The 17,994-nt window shown below is 45.2% G+C and overlaps 1 protein-coding gene across 1 annotated transcript; it reads right to left on the bottom strand.

The window, feature by feature from the left end:
* Window positions 1-1,290: 1,290 nt before the first annotated feature.
* LOC118978963 (NUT family member 2G-like) lies at window positions 1,291-7,869 on the bottom strand. Its single transcript, XM_037034792.1, has 7 exons — window positions 7,854-7,869; window positions 5,136-5,841; window positions 4,657-4,785; window positions 4,019-4,161; window positions 3,255-3,538; window positions 2,744-2,860; window positions 1,291-2,070 (listed from the first exon to the last, which is right to left on the bottom strand). The coding sequence occupies exons 1-7, from the start codon at window positions 7,867-7,869 to the stop codon at window positions 1,291-1,293; spliced, it is 2,175 nt and encodes a 724-aa protein (XP_036890687.1).
* Between the last annotated feature and the right edge of the window lie 10,125 nt (window positions 7,870-17,994).

The following is a 17,994-nucleotide window of genomic DNA, read 5'->3' as shown; positions in this document are numbered from 1 at the left end:
GGGGAAATAGGGGAGGGATTTAGAGGAACATATATAAAGGATACATGGACAACAACTGAGAAGGGTGGAAATGGGGGGGAGGTACGGGGGTGGGATAGGACGGGAGTAATAGACAGAAAACTGTACTTGAAAAATAATTAAATAAAAAATTGAGAAAAAAATAAATAAAAGCCTATTTTCTCAAATATAGATTTTGATACACCAGGTTTGTTTTTGGTTTCTATTTGCATGAAATATCATTTTTATCCCCTTTAATTTCAGTCTGTGTGTGTCTTTTAATTTAAAGTGTTTTTCTTATAGACAGCATATGTATGAGTATTATTTTCTTATCCATTTAGTCACCCAGTGTCCTTTGATTGGATCATTTAAACCATTTACATTTGAGGTGATTATTGATAGGTATGGAGTTATTGCTATTTTATATAAATATATAATTATGATATATATTTGTGATAATGTCATAAACATGTATATATTATTATATATAATATATGACATATATTTATGATTTATTCTCTTATTTTATCTTCTTAATAGTTCTTATAAAACTGATTTGTGGTGATGAACTTTTTAAGGTTTTTCTTATGTGGGAAGTTTTTTAAATTTTTCCTTTGATTCTAATTAACATAACAGTCTTGCTGGGTAGAGTAGTTTTGGTAGAGCCAAGGATTTTCAAGTATTTTTATAAGACTGCTTCCAGGAGGGAGAGAGAAACTTTCTAAAGACAAGAAATGACTTCAGTTATTGTATAAAACTGGTTAATGGTCTATAGGGTTGAATGTCTTGGAAGAAGTTCCCAATCCCTAGGGTTCAGCGCACAAATAATAATGGGAGGTCACAAGAGGCCTCTCACCCAATTTGGCCTTTGGAGTAGGAGTGATGGGATAGGTCTCTGGATATTAGAGAGCTGTGTGTTCTCAGGAGGAATTAGAAAGGGCCCCTGCCTACTTGGACAGAGGAACTAGATGTTCATCTGTTAATCCATAGTGCCAGTGATCTCCCACAACCTTTCTTTCTGTCAAGTCTGTTCTCCATGGAGCAGCTTAGACCTGAGTGAGGAGACAGTGGCCACCAGAGCACTTCTCAATAAAACCATCTTTATTCATAATTTACACACAATGCCCCAAAGGGGCTGTTCCTACCCCACCAGACCCAACCCTACCCTAATGATCCTGTCCTCCCTCCCTAATTCCCATGTTAGTAGAATAGTCAAGATTAACTTTGAGATGAGGAGGAGCTCATGGCTCCTCTGGCAAACAGCTGGAAGTGGGAGGGACACCCCACTGCATGCTACTCACTGAAATGCTGCTTACTACTCCTCTCTGTGACAGACTGGTCACATTTTCTCTTTTGAGGCTGTGAGGAGCAAACCATCCCCAGAGCCAAGACTGGCTTCCCAGAGACACTGAGGTTGGATCCTGGGACAGGGATCTTTTCAGCATGGGCTGGGCCCCCACCCAGAGCATTCCCAGACTTGGAAGCTGCAGGGGAAACTCGGCTGAGGCCTAGTGTCTGAAAGAACTGGGACTGGGCAGATCCCCTGGGTCCCCAACCTCCAGGGCAGGCAAGGCCTGAGGCAGGAACAGGACTCAGAGAGAGACCAGAAGGTAGTAGGCTTTCAGGAGAGGTCCAGAGGAAGGCCAGGCTGGGAAGGTCCTCCTCATTTTCCCTGGACCTGTCCATTGGCCTATGTGTATCCCTAACAGGAGAGGCCTCCCTGGGAATGGAGGCATTTCTGGGTCCCAGGCCAGAGTAAGTACACCCATGATCCTGGGGAGGAGAGGGGTGAGCCTGGAGTGGTGGGTACTCCTGATGTTCTGAAGAGACAGCAAAGGCTTTGGGCCTGGACAGATGGGCTTCTCTTTGACCGTGCCTTTGATGGTCCTTGAAGTTAGTCTCTGGTGGGCAGGTTTTGTCACTGACCCCCAGCTGGGGGCTGTGGTCACATCTCTGGGCATCTTGGTCAACCACAGATTCAGAAGGACCTGAGTCCAACACTGGTGCATGGTGACTTGGGGGTAGCTGCACACCCTCCTCCCCCTTCAAGGCCAGGAGTCGCTTCTCTACCAGCTGTAAAGAAGAGGGAGGCAGTAAATGGCTCTGCACAAGAAAATGAGAGGAGGGAGGGTGTGGGTGATGGGACAATGACATTGGGTGAGGAAGAAAGGGGGTGACACATTGACTTGAATCCAAAACAGACATGTAGGTCTCCTGCCATCCTCCTCTGCCATGTTCTCAGTGTTGTATCCTTCTCTCCCCTTCTGGGATCCCCACCCTCTCTTTCCTATCACACTCTTCTTTCTATTGTCCTCTCCTTGTCATCCTGCCCTACACCCAGCCCAGAGCTTGCCCCTCAGCATGCCTTGCTTACAGACAAGGGTGGGCTGGACCGAGTCATGTGCACCCCTGTTCTGGGTTGTTCCCTGCCTGGTTTACCTGGGTGCTCCTCACATAGCTCACCTGGAGTCCCCCCATCACTGATCTCCCTAGAATCCTTCCCTGTCTGACTCAGACTTGGTCCCTCCTCTAACTTACTTGGAGTCTCTCCTTTCCATGGCTCACCTGGGGTCTCCCCACCCACAAACTACCTGGAGTTTCCCCTTCCCTGACTCACCCAGGGCCCCTACCTCTACTGTCCTATCTGGGGTCCCTCCCTCCTTTACCTCACCCAGGGTCCTTTTTTCCCATGTCTCACCTGGGGGCCCCCTCTATCTTCTTAAGGTCCTTTTGTCCCCTGGCTCACCTGGGCAGGAGTGAGTCCTTCTTCCTGCTCCAACTCTTCAGTTAGGCCCAAGAGATCCAGCTGTACTTCTGGGTAAATCAATTGTTCCATGAACTGGGGGTGAATGACTCCCTCTACCTAGGAGAAAAGGAAGAGCCTGTGAGCACGCTTAACAGGGAGTAAGCTGTGAGTCAGCAGGACCTGGAAGAAAAGTAGAAAAGCAAAGACCCACCACATCCTTGTGTACAAAGTGGGTGTTTTACACTGTCATGATCATCAGCTACACATACATGAGCACATAAGCATGGAATCATAAGGGCACACCCACATATGGAAATAGCATGTACACAAATGTTCATACTGCACACATAGATGCACACATGCACACAGATACACACTCACACCCAAGCATGCACACAGTTCAGGAACAAATAATAGAGCTTAATCCCATTGGTCTGAGCAGAACCCAGGTCTGGGTACTGGAGTACCACTCTCTGGAATCTTGTAGACTCCAGGACTCCAATCAGCCCACCTTGGTGACGAATTCTTCCTGGGAGCAAAGCTCATTAATGTAGCTCAGGAGCCCAAGGTCTGGGTAGTTCTCATCCTCTTCCTGCTGCAACGCCTTTTTGTCCTCTTTGCATTCTCCACCTGGCTGCCCTGTGGCAGAGTAGGCAGACCCCAGCAGCTCGTCCATGATGTCCATGTACTCTTTCACGGCCTCAGGAGGAATCTCATTTTGTGTCTCAGTCTCCAGGGTCCTCTGGTGTCTGTGGGCTCGCTGGGCCCTGGGTATGGTTTTCCTGGGAGCAGGTGCTAGGGCAGAGATGGAAGAGGGGAACACGTGAAGAGCTAAAGCTTCTGCCTCCTGAGCATGTGATGGTGAGGGCAGTGTTTGGGGAGCATTAACATGAATGTGGCTGGGTCAGGACCACCTAAAACCATGTGACCATGTGACCATGTGAGGGGAGAGGAGAGGGGAGAATCCAAGAGTCATATGTGAGGGCATGTGAAATCACTGATTTTCCAAGCCCCACCCCCACCATCCCATTCCAGCCTGCTTCTGAGCAGACTTTATGTTGGGTTCTTTGAAAGGGAGGTGGGAGAGGTGTTATGAAAGATGACCAGGTCCAGATGCCATGGTGACAAAGAATAACTGAGGCCCTGGGTGTCATGGCTATTCAGTTAGAAGACCAAATTCCTCTTGAGGGAAAAGGACCAATGTGGGAACAGTTGGCCTGCCCTAGGGCCCTGTTGCCTTTAGCCAGGGGCTTCTTTGAGAATATGCTGCCATACCTGCCTGTGGGTCCACCACTGGGGCTGGGGGCCCCTGGGGATTATTAGGTCTTGGTGGAACTGGAGGAGGTGGGCCCTGCACCTCCTTCATCAACTGCAACTTCTGAATCTGCATCTCATCCTCTGCTTCAAATTCCATGAACCTGGGGGCGTGGGTCAAGAAAACAGGCTGCACTGAGAAGGAAGCCACCCAGGGCCCAGCAAAGGCAGCGGCTGATGGAGTGGTGGAGAGCAAGTGTTTTGTGGCTTTCCGGGGTCTGGGCCACTGAGGAGGCAGGAGGCTGGCTGGTAGAGCACATTCTCTTCACAGCCCCTCTGGCTGGAGTCTGACCTCACTGGTTGGACATATTCACCTCAGCCTGTCCTGAGCCTTCATGTGGAGCCAAGGATTGGTGAAGATTAAAGGAGGGTGGAGCTCTGGGGGGTAGATGGGGCAGAAGAACCCATGCTCTGAGGTGAGGAAGAGGCTTCCAGAGGGGAGAGGGCCTCTGGGCTGCAGGAACCCTGTGCCAACTGACAACATTCTCTCTGATGAGCACTGCCACAGCTGGATCCTGCCCTACAGTTAGCACTGCCTCCAATGGGTAACTCAGTCAGCCCATTCCCCACAGTGATTGGGACCCAGAACCCGGACTCACTTTTCTGCCATCTCATAATAGATCATCCGGTCATAGTTGCTTTTGTGCTGCCATTCCTGCATGGCCCGCCACATTCCCTCCTCCAATGTCATGGTGGGCTTCAGGCGGGACAGAGACCGGAGCACTGGGCTGTGATACATCAGGGTCAGTCACAGTCTACCCACCTGACCCACCCAGCTTTGTGCAGCACACGTTCCCACCTCCCACCCAACATGAGTGCCAGACAGTGAGACAGGGGGCATCTCTGTGTGCAAAGACAAGTCTTCCCAGCTCCTGTTGCTATTGCTGCACATTTACAACAGCCTATGAACCTAAACTTACTTGAAGCTGAGCATCCACTCTTAACCTACAGCTGAGACTCCACCCTCAGACTTTTCTCCCTATATCCCAGGATAAGCCAGCCTGTATGTCCATCCCACATTCCTCTGTTATGTGAAAGCCCCAGGTGAGTCCCCTGTGTGCCTCCCCAGAGCACTCACATGAGAAAGCAGGAAAGAGCTTCTGTATCAGGACTCTGGGGAAGGTGCCTCCGGGCCAGGGCCTTGAAGCTCTGCCAACGTCGGAAGTTTTTGTACACACTGTTGGGGTTACAGGAGTCATCTGACGAGGCCTTGGACTGGGTGGTGGCCAGGCTACCCTCGCTGGAAATCCCATGTGGCTGTGGCCCAGGGTTCACTATGGGTATGATGGGGGCCAGGTGGGCAGCTGGTTGTGGAGCTTGGGTAGAAATGGCAGGAAACCAGCCCCTCTCATGGGCTTGGGTACCCCCCAAAGCCGAGGCAGGCACAATAGTCTCTACTGCAGAGGCTTGCATGACTATGGGTGCAGGACACACAGCACTCCCTGGGGCACTCCCATTGATAGGGGCCTGTGTCAGGACAATGGTCTGAGTGTGGGAGGGCTGTGGTTGTCCCACTTCTGACCTGACCTGTACAACAATGTTGCAAGCCCCAGTCCCAATAGAACCATGAGCAGCATCCTCTGCCACCAAAGGTGTCTTGGGCAAAGCCAGCAACACCAAGGGTTGGCCAGTAGAGAATGATGGGGTCATGAGGGGTGGTACATGCTGTTCCCAAAGTGGCTGATGCTCAGGGCCAGTAGTGGATGGGGGAAGGGGCAATGTGATGAAAGGAGTCGTGGAGGCACCAGGATTCAAGGTCACATCTGCTCCTAACACTGCAGATGCTGTTGAGACAAAGGAAAGAGGTGAATGTAGTAGGAGAATCAGCAAACATGAGTGATCTGGTCTAGGCCCCCTGTAGCCACTGGAGAATCAGAGCTGTGAGGGCCATTTGAATGGGTCTAACTGTAGAGTTTGCAAATGTACTCAAGTCACTGTCATGCTCTGACCTCCAGTTGAGAATTATTCCACTGGAGAGCTTGCCCCCCCATTCACCAATGATCCCTGATCACTGTCTGCTGAGAAAGAAACAGCCCTCACCAGCACTGACTCAGAGAGCTAAGGATTCCCTGGCACACAATCCTGCCAGCCTGAGAGACTGTCCCCCAAGACATGGCAGTGGGCAGAAATCTGCTCAGTGGGAAATCTGCTGTGTGTCTACCCTAGGCAGACACAGTAGTGGTAGAGGCCTTCTCCAAGGCGAGTTCAGGCACCCTAAGGGTTTTACGAAGAGGTCCTATCTCCTCCTCGGTCTTCCTTTTCCTCAATATCAATCACTCTCTTTCTTTCCTAGACTTGCACATCAATATAAAAACACTTGAGCAATATCTCTCCACAGGAGACACCAGGGAACCTAATATAACCCTCTCAGACACCAGTTCAGCATGCACATGCATGTGAGAACCAACAGCGGCAAACAGTTCACATGGGCCAGGTTCTGCCACTGCTGCCCCTGCACTCAGACTGATGACCAGCCTCAAGAGCTCTGTTCCCAGGAGAGAGGTCTGTGGAGTAGGCATTGTGTCCCTCATATTCTGTCATCTCACAGCTAGTAATGACTGCAGAGAATTAGAGAAGGGCTGAGGAATGTGGAGCAATGGGGATGTCAGTTGAAGTTTCCAGAAGCTTCCATAGCTGCTGTCATATTAGATAATCATGGAACTGCAGACTGTGGTCCCTCCCCTTCGAACTCCAAAAAATATAAAATGAAAACACAGTAAGAACCAGGTATAAGCCAGGTGTCAGTGAAACAACGTTGTCAGGAACACATCCCTGTTCAGAGGAATTTATTAAGACCCTAGGAGTACAAGCTACACACTACGTGCCCCAAATTACCCAGGACAGGTGTCCTTGGACATTTACCAATGATATAGAATATTGTCCTCCTCCTTCTGTACCACTCCCCTTGCCTCCTTTAAAAATGACTCCACTTCACAGGCATTCCCCAGGAAAAACCAATCATGGTCCATGTCTGTCTTCTGTTTGTGACTCAGTGATGAGGACTACAGCAAACCCCTCCTCTCAAAGGCACAAGGCAAAGCAGAGGGTGTGCTGTGAAATGCATGATGAGAGGAAGCAGGTCTGAAGAACTGAGTTGCCACAGAGGGGGAATAATTCAGGACAAGTCAGGAAACTGAGACCTATCTTGATGGAAGTTACCCAGCTGCCCTGTTTGCATGGAATCCAAGACAACAAGCAGCTCTGTGGGCTGAGGAGAAGTGAACTCTGGGTGAAGGAGTGGAGAAGCTCTGGGCTGGGGCAGTTGGGGTACCTCGTAGACTTGGCCACAGACTGTCCCCTGGACAACATTCTGGCTAAGACCACATCTTCCCACTGTCCTCATTAGCTCTAGTATATTCAGTTCCAATCCTTTAGGAAGATATTGTGGAGCAAGCTGCAGGTACCTGAAGAACAGGCCACAGAACTAGGCTTTCCTGTGACCCTCCCTGTGCCACCACTATGGTACAGTCCACTACAGTATACACACATGTGTCAAAGTGTCTTGTCTCCCCTCTAGAAAGAATCTGTGTGTCTGCTGCAGTACTCTCTCTACACCCAGGCATTTCCCCTGAGTCATCCTGATCTACCTCTCAGGAGCCTCTTGTCCAGTGCCGTCACAGGTTTCCAATGGCTCCCAGCCTCCCCTGGTGACAGGGTCTTGGAAGTCCAGTGCTCTCTCCTCCCTCTACTTCAGTCCAAACAATGTTTCCCCAGTGAAAGGGTCACATATTAACGCCAAGTTTTGAGGGACAGCTCGATCTCTAAAACACATCCCCCCCCTAATCTACAGGCTTACCTCCTGCTGAAGCCATTACTGCAGGCTCAGGCACTGACCACCACTGCCTAGTGGCCTCCACAATGAGAAAATTCAAGTCAAGGACCAGAAAGTAACCTGCTCCAACAGATGCTCAGCATCCATTGAAGGAGGGAAGAGTTTGAATTTAAACAGCAGAATGTAGGACTCCAGACATTCTGCAGTGGGGGAGGGGCAGAGGGCAGGTGGGCCTTGGTGGGTGAGGGTGGGGGGACATTCCATGGAGGGCTCTGGCAGGTGAACAAGAACCAGAAGTTCCTTTCAGATTTTACATGGACACATAATTGGTGTGTGCCTCTTTAGGCAATTTATGCGTCATTTTTTTAAATTGACGGTACAAAGATTTTATTTGATGCACATTTTATTTCAGTTCTTGATCCATCAACCTAGTTTTGGGTCCCTCAACCTGCTTCCACATGTTATGTTAATGGGGCTTAACATATTAAGGTCCTGGATTTACTAGGTGTTAAAATTCTACTACACATGTGATGGATGTGAACTTTGAGACAAAACCAAAATTCTCTCCCCCATGTCTAACCCCCATTCACAAAACCATTATCTACCTAAGTCCTAGCTTGCCAGTTTGAGCTTGGAAAACCTGCTCATTGTCTTCCAAATTTCCTGCATTGTATGCACTTGCTCTTTGGAATCTCATCATTGCATGTGGTTCTATCTGCATGTAAATCATGGTAGCACCGCTTAAAAACTTGTTTGATTCTTATTTTTGTATTGTGCATAAAGCTCAGTTTATCACCCGCAAAATAATATGGACAAGGATTCGTGTTTTGTGAGAGGAGAGGATTGTCAGAAAACTGATCAAGGGAGATCAGGGGTGGAACTTTGGAGGACTGCAACCAAATTTCTTGGGAGTCAGTCTTCACTTTGTGCTGTAGCAGCAGAATTCCTACTGATGATAGGGTGTTAGGGAAGAGAAGAGAGGTTTAGAAGGACTGTCCCATACTGTGAACATTCATTAAAAACAACTCCCATTGGTGCTTAAGAAGTTTCTTGTCACCTGACAGGGAAAACTGACCCAAAAGAAGATGAGGTGAGAATAATTCAAACAAAACCGAGGTAGGCTTTATTTCCAAAACTACAAAGGGGATTGAAAAAATAAACAACTTGAAGATATTTCTCAGCACTTGAGCTTTCATCATGCATTCGAACTTAAGTAATTTTCAACCAAAATTTTCATATTAGAGGTATGATGAGGCAAAATATTGTACTGAGTCACTCATTCAAGAAAGGCAGGCTTCTTTGTTGCTTCCTCCCTTCAGTGAACCAATTATTTACAAGATTCTCACTCATGGCTCTGAAAGGATTTGAATGAGTCATCTTGAAGCCAGTGATACAAAAATTTCACTGGGGAAAATTATCTGATTTCAATACTGCAATCATTTTTGTACTACATCAAAGTCCTAGGCCCTAGGAGCAGATATAAGCAAATTAGCTGAAATGTAATCTGGTGGTACTGGCAATGGAAGGGGTTAGTGAAAAGTGCTCTGGCTCCTGATCTCTGAGTATTCCTGCAGAAAGGTCAAGGGATGGCATTTAGTGCTGAGAAAATACATCTTTGGGTATGGATCACAAGGTTCAAAAGACAACTGATATTCCCCCATCATGTAACACTGGAGGAATGGCAAGATATCGAGTTTGTGTCTAGCATAGTTTTTGTTCTGTGCACTTGGAGAAGTTTAGTGTTGTTGGATGCAAGTGGTCTTCAGAGTCATCCTGTGGAGGGAGAAATACTCTACTCTCACAAATGACCAGAAAGAGAATCTGATGATTTCAGTTTCTTTGGAAAATATTATAAATTCAAGTCAGTAAGCTGATTTGCTACTATATGTATTGCTTTATTCTCAACTGAAATTCTGCAATGTAATACAAAAAAGGAGGAAGGGGAAAATGATATTTCTCCCATGCTACCTGCTATGTGAATGGAAACTGGCCCAGACAGTCATGTTTTGATCACTGTAATAACAGCCTTGCAATGGAAACATCTGTGAATCAACACTTATTGAAAAACTTCCACGTACTAAATAAACGCATTAGGAAAAATATTCTAGCACAGTACATGTGTTTGGAGAAACTCTAGGAATGTAGTCATGTCAAAGCATTTCTCATAGTTTTTCCTAGGTCTAAATTTCTTTGTCAGCATTGTTTAATGGAACTTCCAGATTTGCTAGGAGAAAGAATCCACTATTTTTAGAAACCATGGAAGTGGGATCCAAAGGGCATGAAGATACTTGCCCTAATTTGAGGATGTGTACTTTAGGTAGACCTCCCAAAACTCTTCCACGATGGTTTAGCTAAGTGCATGGATTGCACATTAGCAATTTTAAACCTGTTAGGTGCTCATTTCACAGGGTGATGGTTTGAAGGAGGCAGTGTCACGGAGGTTCCTGAGAAGTAGCAATTGCCTGAGAAGCTTCACAAGAAACCCCCACCCTCCACTGCTTTCCTCTCCCACAGTGATAGCCTGGGTGGTTCGCAGCGTGCCTCGCCCTAGGATTTCTGGTGCCGGCACGCGCGAGCACGCCCACTGGGGGCGGAGCTCTGTCCTGTAACGACTCCCAGCGTCTGTTGGAGCAGTTGGCTCTGGAAGGCGTGCGTGTGCTAGCCAGGCTGTAGGGGTCCTAACGGCTCAACGTGCTGTGCACGGGGCTTGGTATGGTGGCCTCCTGAGTCTGTTAGGTATACAAGGAGGTAAGGGATGTGGGATTCTCCACCTTTCAGATGTCATAACTCTTCACTGTTGTAAACGCTGTTAGTTTCTCAGTCTGTGTTCAAGTTCCCACACAGCTCACTTCCGGTGCTGTTTACGTGAGGGAATTGGCGCCAGGTCAACAGGTGTATTGGGAGTGGTGGTCAGTGATTGCTGGCCTGCAGTGGGGTCTAATAATGCATGTAAGCTCTTAAACTCTGAGGGTCATTCTGTGTCTCCTGCATTATGAGCTTGGGGGGTTGTTCTTCCAAATTTGAAAATCGTTCTCCCATTCAGCAAGAAGTAACTCAAGTCAATGAGGTAACAGACTGCTGAATCTAATAGTAATCAATGAAGTCTGTTGTCAAATCATGGAATTGCAAAGATGGGGTTTGTGCATATTTAATTGGTTGGTGGGAATCTGATAGTATATTCAAATGTATGGATTGGTTTTGTCTGTGGATATTTGTGATAAAGGGGAAGCCTGTGTTTTTGTGAGTGTCCAGGATTGTGTGTTGTATTTGGAGGTCATTGAGCTGTATGGTATGGTGGTTAGGTGTTTGTAATTCTGTGTTTGGGAGGATATTCCCCTTCTTGAATTTGGGGATTTCACTAATGGCTGACTTGGAAGGATTATCTACATATGCAAAAAGTGCCTGTTCATTAGCTTGGGTGTATGATCTTTTTGTTTTGTATTTGGGGACTGTGGAAAGGTCATTATGTATTAGGGCATGCTATATGGTTATGTGCATTTCTTTTTGTGATTTTTTTCAGGAGCTGTCTATGCCTGTTATAGTATGTGGAAGGAAAGTCTGAGACTATTTTATAGGATTGGTGGATATTGCATATGCAGGTGTGGTGTGGTGTTTGCATGGCTTGATGTGGTGTTTGTTCTTTTCTGTAAAACAAAACAATTCTGCAAAAAAAGGGTTAATTGTATATGAGAATGTGGGAGTGTGGAGTTATGTATTGCAGGTAATGTGATACTACATGTGTATTTGGGACATTGGGACATAGGGTGATATATTTGCATATTTGTAGTGTACTGGGACAATTGGTATATTTGGGCTTATGGAGCTGAGTTTTGGGGTGTATTTCAAAGACCATGGCTATTTGGAGGAATATTTGTTGGAGCTATGTGTTTATATTTTTCAGTGGGGTGTTAATAGGCCTTTATATTTTGGGAAGTATATGTGTATTTGATGGAGAGATGGCTTTCTGTGTTTATACAGGGCAGTGGAAGAAATGTCTTTATATGTTTCAGAGGTGTGTGATATAGTTATATGTTAGTATTTGTGGATGAAAACTGGTTCTTACTAGCTGGGGATAATTTGGTGTTTGGAAGTTGTTTCATATATGGTTTGTTGGAAATATTTCTGTGTATCTTGTACATGTATACTGGTTTGTGTGTATGTCTGTCACAGGTGCATAATTATCAAAGTTTGCTCATAGAGAATATGGGATTGTTAGGAATATTTAAAGTGTATTTCTTTGGAAAATACTAAAGTTTGTTAAATACACATATATGTGTGTGTGTGTATATGAGTTTTTTAAATACACATATGTGTGTATATATATATAATATTTTTTTATATATTGAAGGGAGAGGTGATGAGGTTGTATTCTGGAAAGGTTGTATTCTGGAATAAGGTATAGTTTTTGAGAGATCTCTATGTTTAGGGGTTGGGTATATTTGCATGTGTGTGTGCATGCATGCATAGGTGTGTTAGAATTGTGCATGTATATTAGTGAGAGTTAAGGGATTATCATTGTTTTTGTGTTTTGAGTGTATCTATATGAGCATGTGGGGTGTATATCCATGTGTATATTTGGGATTTTTCAGTGTATCAGGAGGCTTAGGGGCCTTTTCGTGTTTGTTCCAGAATCCTTGCAGAATTTAGTGATGTTGCTTCTATGTGTCTTCTCAGTATTTTCAAGGTGGACTTATATATATTTGATGAGTACAGGTTATTTATGGCTTTGTGTGTATTTGAATTTCTGGAGCTTATGGTGTGTGTATTCCAGGGACTGTGAGGATTCACTTTGTGTGTTTGGAAACAAAGAGACTGTGTAGATTGTGTGTGTGTTCAGGAATTGTGGAATATGTTTATGGATTTTAGGGGAGAGGATGGCATAAGAACAATTGTGTACTTATTGGTTTTAGATAGCCTGTGTATAGATATTCAGTGTTTACATCTGGGTGGTATGTTCATTGTACATGTTTATTAAGACCCAATTTTTAGGTGTATACATATATAATTGTGGGACTATCACATGAATATTCAGGATAATTAGGGTATTGTCTGTACAAATTTAGGTAGTAAGAGATGGTCTATCTGTATATTCAGTGAGGGTGGGGGTAGAAGTACACACACACGTGTGTGTGTGTGTGTGTGTATATATATATATATATATATATATATATATATATATCCCTGTTGCTTATATATCTGAAGTGGGAATTGAGGGTCTTACTTAGGGTGTAAGTGGATTCTATGCACACAATATGAAAGGGGATGGTATGTGCTGGAACTGGCTAATACTAGCTTGGGATAAGCAATTGCGCGTGTCTCTTCTGGGCTCTGTATTCAGTGACATCAGTACATAGCTCGAAATTAGTCATGCTGGGAATATTTATACAAGGTACACACCACAAATGAAGTTTTTCCTGCATCCCCCCTGAGAGTGTGATTTGGCATTCACCAGCACAGCACTAGTGTATAAAGCAAAAATATTCAGGCACCAGTAGGTATATGTATGGGAGGGTCTACATGAATTGTGAGTGGAGCATCTGGGGCAGTGGGTCCTTGTATGTGTGCATGGACCCTGGTCATCCTGAATCATTTCATTGTTCTTAATCAGGTTAGCCCATTCTTTAGGGCTGGAAAATTTCCACAAATGTTGGTAATTTCTGGCTGTTCCTCATGCAAAGGGGCTCAGGGGTGTTTGTCCCTTAGGCAGGTGGACACTTCTTTAGCATTTGTATGTTCCTGGCATCAGAGACCCTAGGTGAGTGGGCCTAGTAGACAGATAGCTGTGCAGAGCAGAACTTTTCACAGATCTATTATTGGTGCAACAGGCAGCAGCCAGGAAGTGTTTGGGCTTCCTGGACAGGAGGTCAGGTGGCCAAGTATTCTCCCAGGCACACTCTCTAAGAATCAGCTGGGCAGCTACAGGTGTTGTGGTCCCCCTGGTGTATGGCTGATGGATAAGGACACCCTTCACATGGGGTCCAGGTAGGGAAAGTATATAGAGCGTCATGTCCCCAGGACCATTGGCCCCAGGGTGGTATCTCACTAAGCTGTATCACTAGTTCTCAGTGAACCTATCTCCATGGAAACCTCAGTCCTTGGGTATGAGAAGGAATTTAGGGGTCAGTGAAGTGACAGGGATGGAAGTGGGGAGGCTTTGGTCCTGTAGAGGGCTGGGAGCTGTGACCTGGAAAAAGTGGGGTGTTGCTCTGAGGAGATATATGTCCCTGACATTCCCGAACTCTTTAGACATGCTCTCCTTTCTTTTCTGAAGGCTTGGGATGCTTCTAGCACTGAGATGACGCCCATCTAAGCTTCATGTTTCATAGATAGGATGACCTGACCCTCTTTTCTCTACCCCATGTTGACCTGCAAATCCACCATAGGGAACCACATGATCAGTGTAGCCACCAGCTGACCCCACATCTGCCTCATGTCTCCCTTAGTCCCACCTGAGAATTTCTGGGCCTTCTTTCCTTATAGTGAGTCTCCTTCTGGCCTTTTTTTCTCCCATGGTGAATCCTCCTGCCTACAGAATGTGCCAACCTCACTTGTTTGAATGCCCCAACAATTGCTTCTCTTGGTCCAAGTGGATTCCTAGTGACTCTCACCCCCCTTCATAACCTAGTCTCAATAAAATGCCAGTGTGTTGTACTGAGCATATTGTATGGTGCTGGCAGAATGAAGCTCTGCCTTCTTTTATATTTAAATAAAAATGCAGTAAAATGTGCTTTCAAGGTAAAGTTGTTTGGGTTTTTTTATTTTTATTTTTTAGGTTGGTTTGGGTTGGTTTTGAAATGGGAAGTCACAGACACTATGTTTTAAGGGGTAGGAACAGGAATATCTCAGGATATAGGAGTATCTTGAATCAGCACTGAAAATTCCCCACCAAGTGGAACAAATGGACATTGCTGGAGTGGCTGAGGTTGGACAGATCTGGTTGTTCTGGGGCCAATATTTTTGGAAGGATTATCAGGGGCCGATAATCCTTTTGCATATGTAGATATGCCAAGGGATATACCCTGCCTTTCCCCAGTTCTCTATGGACAGAAGGAATTGTCTGCTCCTTTTTTTCTAAATAATTAAACTTTTTTTCAATTATAGTTGACATACAATATTATATTAGTTTCAAGCGTACAACATGGTTATTAGACATTATGTAATTGGACACTATCTATAATTCTTACAATGTTAGTGACTGTATTTCTTATGCTGTACTTTGTATTCCTGTGACTGTTTTTATAGCTTTTAACTTAAACTTCTTACTCCCTTCCCCTCTTTCATCCTTCCTCCTCTTATCTGGCAACCATTAAAATGTCCTCTATATCTATGAGTTTGTTTCTGTTTTGTTTGTTTATTTTGTTCTTTAAATTCCAAATATAAGTGAAATCTTATGGTATTTGTCTTTTCCTGTCTGACTTATTTCTCTAAGCATAATGCCTTTTAGGTCCATTCATGTTGTCACAAATGGCAGGATCTCATTCTTTTGTTTTTTTGTAATATTAATATTCCACTATATATATACCACATCTTCTTTATCCATTTGTCTGTTGATGGGCACTTAAGTTGCTTCGATATTTTGGCAATCGTAAATGATGCTGTAATGAACATGGGTATGGTCTTTGAATTAGTGTTTTGGGTTTCTTTGGATAAATACTCAGCAGTGGAATTGCTGGGTTCTTCTTTGTTTGTTGTTATAACTTTTTAAAGTGCATTTGATCTGGTATAAGTATTGCTATCCTACCTTTAAAAAAATCCATTCGCAGGAAATATCTTTTTCCATACCTTTACTTTCAGTCTGTGGTGTCTTTTGATCTGAAGTGCGTCTCTTGATGGCAGCATATCTATGAGTTTTGTTTTCTTATCCATTCAGCCACACTGTTTTTAAATTGAGCATTTAATCCATTTACATTTAAAGTAATTATTGACAGGTATGTAGTCATCAACATTTTATTATTCATGTTTATGTTTCTTTATCTTCCTTTTTCTTCTTCTTGAAGGAGTCCCTTTAAGATTTCTTGTAATGCTGGCATGGTTGTGATGAACTCATTTGTCCAAACCTGGACAAAATCAAAGGATATATTGGTTCTGAGACTTTTTAGGACAGGCTCTGGTGCCGACCAAGGTCAGCTGTTGTCTGTGCCTGGCCCATGGCCATCTGGTAGGAGCTACAAAGTGATCCATGGGTGGTGGCTACTGGTGCTGGGCTTGGAGGTGCCTGGTAGGGGCCACTCTGGGAATTGATGCTGGCTGCCACCGGTGCTGGGCCTGGGCTCTCAGCAAGATGCACAGGTCACACCTGGGCCAGTTACTGCCTGCCTGGGTCCTGCGGACCTTTTGAGAGCTTTTTGGAAAGTCTGCAGCACAGGCCAATGCTGGCTGTCCATGAAGAATAGCTGCTGAAAGACAGTGCTTTAGTTGGGTATAGCAGTGTCTCACGGAGCCACCAGCATAGTGGGTACCGTGTTTGCCAGTTTAATGCAGATTCAATTGGTGCCTGCCTGTGCCTATAGGCTGTGTGGAAGGAGGGCTCAGCACATTAACACAAGTGGCTGCTTTTCTGCTCTTGCCCTGAAACCATACAATTTAGTTCCTCTCAGTGTGTCCCTGTGCCTTTCCATCTGCTGTACCTTCTCTGGAGCTTTGGGTGAGTATTTGTGAGCAAGAGAGTCTCTGTGCTGGTCCTCTAAGAGGACATCTGATTTCCAGCAGCTCTCCATCTCACCAAGACAGAATTCTACCTGATTTGCACAGTCAGATGTTGTGGAGACTCTCTTCCTGGCTTTGGTGCTCTGGTGTGGGGAACCTGGTGGGGACTGGGACCCATTGCTCATTAGGCTGGGACCTCTTCATTAGAGATATCCCTCCACATTGTTAATTAGTACATGAGAGTGTGGGACTGGCCTGTTTCTCGTTTTTGCCCCTTTTCCAGTCTCAATGTGTCTTCTTTTCTTTCTGTCCTGAGTTATAGAAGTTTCACTTAGGTAGTCTTCAGATGGTTCTCTAGTGTGACTGTTCTGCCACTTAGTTGTAATTTTGATGTGGTTATGGGAGGAGACAAGTGTAGTGTTTACCTACCCCGCCTTCCTTGTTATATGAGGTCATAGGTACTTTTCCTATCAATATCATTTTAGGTTGAGGATTGGGTTACTTGCAGATATTTGTATGCCATCTTGGCTTCAAAGCACATTCATTTGCCAACTATTCATACCTTGATATCACTGTACTTGACTAGTCATCATAGTTTCATTCATGAAGTTAAGGGCAGACTTTGAATCCATACGTAGTTATCTCAAAGACTTCTTTAACTCAATAGCCTAAAGGCCAACTTATGATCTGTCTGCTTAAACTTAGTATTCTCCTATATTCTCTACTTTAGCGAATGGTGTCCATGCCCAATGAGTTATGCAAATAGAGACCTAGTAACCCTCCTTGTTATCTCCTTTTCCTTTACCTTTCCTAGCCAATCCTTCATTAAGTGCTCTGGGCATATAGTGAGGGAAAAACCTACAGTCCCTACCATCACAGGCAAATGGGACACAGATGGGTAAGGAGATTAAGTGATTTCGGTATGGAAGAGACACATAAATAAGGGCAGTGAGGGTTCAGAGGAATATCTACATCTCTCAGACAGGAGATGATGCAATGGTCAGTAGGGAGACGTGGAAGAGGAATTCTGTGTACAAAGACATGGAGTATACATCAAGGACACAGGCAGGACAAGGGAAAGTGTTATTTCTCAAGTAGTGTGCCCAGTAATCCTCATCTCCTCCTTCTGGTATTCACCCTCCCAGGTAATCTCCTGTCCTTGAGTGTGGGTGGGAACTGTGGCTTGTTTCTAACACAGTATAATAAAAATGGTAAGATGTCACTTCTGAGATTAGGTAGAGACACAGTGAATTCCATTTGCTTACTCTCTCAGTCTTCACAACCCGCTTGCTGCACTGAAGCAAATGATAATGTTGTGAGCAGCCCATGTGGAAAGGAAGTGATATCTCTCGTCACCAGCCAAAAAGACCCTGAGGATCTGATGGCAGCCACACGAGCAATCTGGGCAGTTATCCTTCCTAAAGCAAACCTTCAGATGATGGCAGCCCTAGAGCTGTGCCTGATTCCTGACCCACAGACACCATGAGATAATCAGTGGTTGTTTTAAATCATTAAGTTC

This window comes from Sturnira hondurensis, unplaced genomic scaffold, assembly GCF_014824575.4.
Source record: "Sturnira hondurensis isolate 20B ecotype Veracruz unplaced genomic scaffold, ASM1482457v3 Scaffold0022201, whole genome shotgun sequence".
NCBI lineage: Eukaryota > Metazoa > Chordata > Mammalia > Chiroptera > Phyllostomidae > Sturnira > Sturnira hondurensis.
The sequence above is the reverse complement of the archived record's forward strand: the minus strand, read 5'-3'. Positions and strand labels throughout refer to the sequence as shown.